A 3,913-nucleotide genomic window follows, 5' to 3' on the forward strand; every position below is an offset into this window, starting at 1 on the left:
AGCCCCCTTCATTACTCTTCTTTTTGAAAAAAATTAGCCCCCTTCATTACTCTTCTTTTTGAAAAAAATTAGCCCCCTTCATTACTCTTCTTTTTGAAAAAAATTTGGGGGGCTGGCCCCCTGGCCGAGTGGTTAAGTTCGTGCGCTCCGCTGCAGGCGGCCCAGTGTTTCGTTGGTTCGAATCCTGGGCACGGACATGGCACTGCTCATCAAACCACGCTGAGGCGGCGTCCCACATGCCACAACTAGAAGGACCCACAACGAAGAATATACAACTATGTACCGGGGGGCTTTGGGGAGAAAAAGGAAAAAATAAAATCTTTAAAAAAAAAAAAAATTGGGGGTATTCTCTTGCATTTCTTCATCCAGATTAACTTTAGAATCTTTTTTTAGTCTGGAAGGTGTTTCAATGAAGTCCCATTGGGTTTTGAATTGGGATTGCATTAATTTAATGTGTTATTAATGGGATCATTGATATGTTTACAATATTGAGTTTTCTCATCCAGAAACATCAATTTTTTAAAACTATATATTTGTCTTCTCTCTAGAGTTCTGTAGTTTTCTTCTTGTATACTCTGAATATTTCTTTTGCAGTTTCTATTTTTGTTGTCACTAGCAATGGGACTATAAATTTGTTTTTCAAATTGTTTATTAGTTATACATAGGAATCATTTTTATTTTTATGTGTTTACTTTATAACTGACCATTTAATTTTAACTGATTTATATACAAATTATTCACTGTTTAAAATAGTTGTATTTTATATAATTTATGCACAATTTCTAGACTTATAAGATAAATTAGACCTTTAACTTGAGATTCTCCACCTACTGGGTGAAGATATCCACATACTTCAATATTCTTGTCAGTGATAAAATGATCTGAAACAATGTATGCCCTGTAAATTATTGCCTATGAACCTATGAAATTAGAGGGTATTATTTATTGTAACTGAATGAATGAATTTTTGGTAAATTTCTTCCATTGAACTTTGTTGTAAATACTTGACCCAGTTTACAGGAATCTAATTGTAAAATATATGAATATATTGTTTTAAATTACTTTATGAAATGCCCAATATACTGTAACAAGATATTTTTAAGATTGTAAGGTCTAGAGAAGGAAAAAGATACAATTTGGTTACCAATCTGATATTAATTCTACAGTGCATTTTTAGGAAAGAGATTATATCTCCAGTATAGAAAAATTAAAAATAAGATGTGGTTAGCTGTCAAAATAAATTGTCTGAACTGACAACTTAGAGGCTCATTTTCACTTCTTTTTTCTCAACATTCTATTGTTTCAATAAGACAAACAGAAAAGCAATAATCTGTTCAAAGAAACACAAATAGAAAACATATGATTTTATAACTTTTTTTTTTACAAAAGGGAGCATGATATTGTCTTGAGAATTATGACTAACACAGTATAATATTAATTTACTTTTTCTGGAATGCCACAGAAATTTCTAACATGTTTATATGGAACAAAAGATGCATGTTTCGCCGCCAGATTTCTTTGTCTGTGTGTATGTGCATGATGTGGTGGTAGTGATTTTTGTAGGACCAGAGCTGTTAGCTGGCATTACAGAACCCTGGAAATCACGTAGCCTGCTTCCTCCCACTAGTGCTGCCATCTCCCGCGGTGGTTTGCTTTCAGTGTGCTAAGGTTCACGTGGGTTAAACTACCGCAGCTGGCATGGATTCTCTCCCATGTATGTTCATGGTATCATGATTACTTTTCAAAATCCACGTTGTCTTCTCTTTCCCAGCTCTTCACCTGAGAGACTATGAAGACATCATCCCTGCCGTTGAGATCTACTCTCTGTTAGCACTCTGTGCGTGTGCCAGCAGAGCTTTTGGTACTTGTTCAAAAGCTTTTATTAAACTCGAATCTTTAGAGACCCTCAGTTCAGAACAGAAACAGCAATATGAAGATCTTGCTCTAGAAATCTTCACCAAACATACTCCAAAAGATAACAGAAAATCGGAGCTGGACAACCTTCTTGAAGGGTATGCTAATTTTAATTAGTAGATGTCACTCTACCTTATTAGAAGCTTGGATTTCTATATGTATAATAGTGCATGGTAATTATTAAAGCGCTAAATTTTGAAGTAATTTACCTTAACATTTTACCCTATTTTATTTAGTCTTACAAGCATATTAATGCTTTATTTTCTCATTGTAAGAAAAGTTTTAATTTGGAGTTTACCTTGAAATCTTTTTCATTCTTCAGTTTTTAAAGTGTAAGAAATAAAGTTTTAAGTCATTAGAGGTTTCAAAGTATAATTAAATTGTTTTTCCTCTTATTTTTACAGAGGGGAAGGGAAACTGCCAACATGTGTTGCCACAGGAAGCCCAATCACCGAATATCAGTTCTGGATGTGCAGTGTATGCAAGCACTGTGTGCTGGCTCAGGAGATCAGTAACTACAGCTTCTGTCCCTTATGCCATAGTTCAGTGGGATAAAGAAGTGACAAACTGCGTAAAATTGTGAAATATATGTAGCAAATATATATAGCTGTAACTGTATATATAATAAGGTTGACTTCCATATGTTTTTATAAATATATATAGACTTCCATATGTTTTTATATATATATAATTTTGTGTAAAAATACAACTGTGAAATGATGCTGGTTTTCAATAAAACATGTGGAAATCAACCTTATTTTCTGTCTGTCTGTCTATCTTGTGGTTGGTTACATGATGCTATGGAAATATTCCGAATGGGAAATTTTTTCTCACACTGTCAAGGTTACTAATTCCTTAAAAAATCTTGGTGGGGGCAGGGACAGGGGAAGTATAAGAGTGGGGCAAAGTTGAGTTTAGGGAATTGATATAACCTGTATTAGAAGGAGGTTAAACAACTATAAGACTGAAATGAGCTCTAACTCTTGCTGTATTTAATTAAATAAGTTGTGGAATGTCTTCTCTATTTCATTTTCAGAAGTGAAGAGAAGGCATTTTGAGACATTTTCTACATTGTTTCTAATAGCTTTATTTTTTATATAGCTTTTCCTTTGTTATCTACCCTTTTAGTCTCATCTAAAAGATGGCATTTGGCATTTACTCTTCGTGTTATTGTGCATAAAACTTGGCTCTATATCAATTTATACAAAACATCCATTTTCTAGTTACAGTTTCAGTTGAAACATTGCCACCAAGCTGGACCCTTGAATAAGCAGCTCTCGGGCTGTAGGGAGTGATTCTTTCTTGATACGCATCTGTTTTGACTTATTATCATTATTTAAAAAAGAACAAATTGTAATCAGTAATTGGTAATTTCTTACCTGTTTTATGTAGCTAATAATGTTCTCCATTTATTTCTAATGAACTTACATCTTCTCATTTTGTGGCTGCAGACCAGACTCTAGCACAATTTCATCAAGATTATTTGCTGAAGTTTGGCTCATGTTTAGTGGAGGCAATAAATAAAGAGAAATATGCAACATTGTTATTGCAGCTGCAATACTTAGGTCAGTTAACTCTCTCAATGTGATATGATTTTGGTCTTTTAGAGACAAATTAAGCCTGTTGCAGACTGAGAATAGTGAGCTATGAGAAGAGGTTTAGAGCCTACATGAGTTTATGACAGCGGGCTCATGTGCCTAAATAAAATGAGATCAGAAGTCTTAGAAGTCTCTGTCTGTGTTTGTGTGCCTTGTGGGAAGTTACCTTGATATAATAGCAGCCTCACTACCAAGCAAGCCATTCTAGAGGTCGTGGAACAGAAAGGGTTATAAACCAAATGAGGATGCTCAAACTGCATTGTTTATTGAATCAATTTGAAACATGCAGTGAGGAACAAGGAGAAAGTGAACACTATTAGGATAAGGTGCCAGTGGGGTAGAAAGATTATAGTATCTGAATCCTCATTTATATATTTTTCTTATCTCCTGGTTGTCTACCT

General features: G+C 34.3%; 1 protein-coding gene across 4 annotated transcripts in view; it reads left to right on the forward strand.

Moving 5' to 3' along the window:
* Window positions 1-3,635, forward strand: part of WDR35 (WD repeat domain 35) — a 56,478-nt gene extending 52,843 nt beyond the window's left edge. For all 4 annotated transcript variants that reach the window (XM_046663112.1, XM_046663113.1, XM_046663114.1 and 1 more), the window contains 2 exons: window positions 1,772-2,012; window positions 2,319-3,635. In XM_046663112.1, the coding sequence (XP_046519068.1) occupies window positions 1,772-2,012; window positions 2,319-2,469 (392 nt within the window). In that variant the 3' untranslated portion in view covers window positions 2,470-3,635. The remainder of the gene's footprint in view (window positions 1-1,771; window positions 2,013-2,318) is intronic.
* Window positions 3,636-3,913: the final 278 nt, after the last annotated feature.

Source organism: Equus quagga, chromosome 5, assembly GCF_021613505.1.
Source record: "Equus quagga isolate Etosha38 chromosome 5, UCLA_HA_Equagga_1.0, whole genome shotgun sequence".
NCBI classification, from domain to species: Eukaryota; Metazoa; Chordata; class Mammalia; order Perissodactyla; family Equidae; genus Equus; species Equus quagga.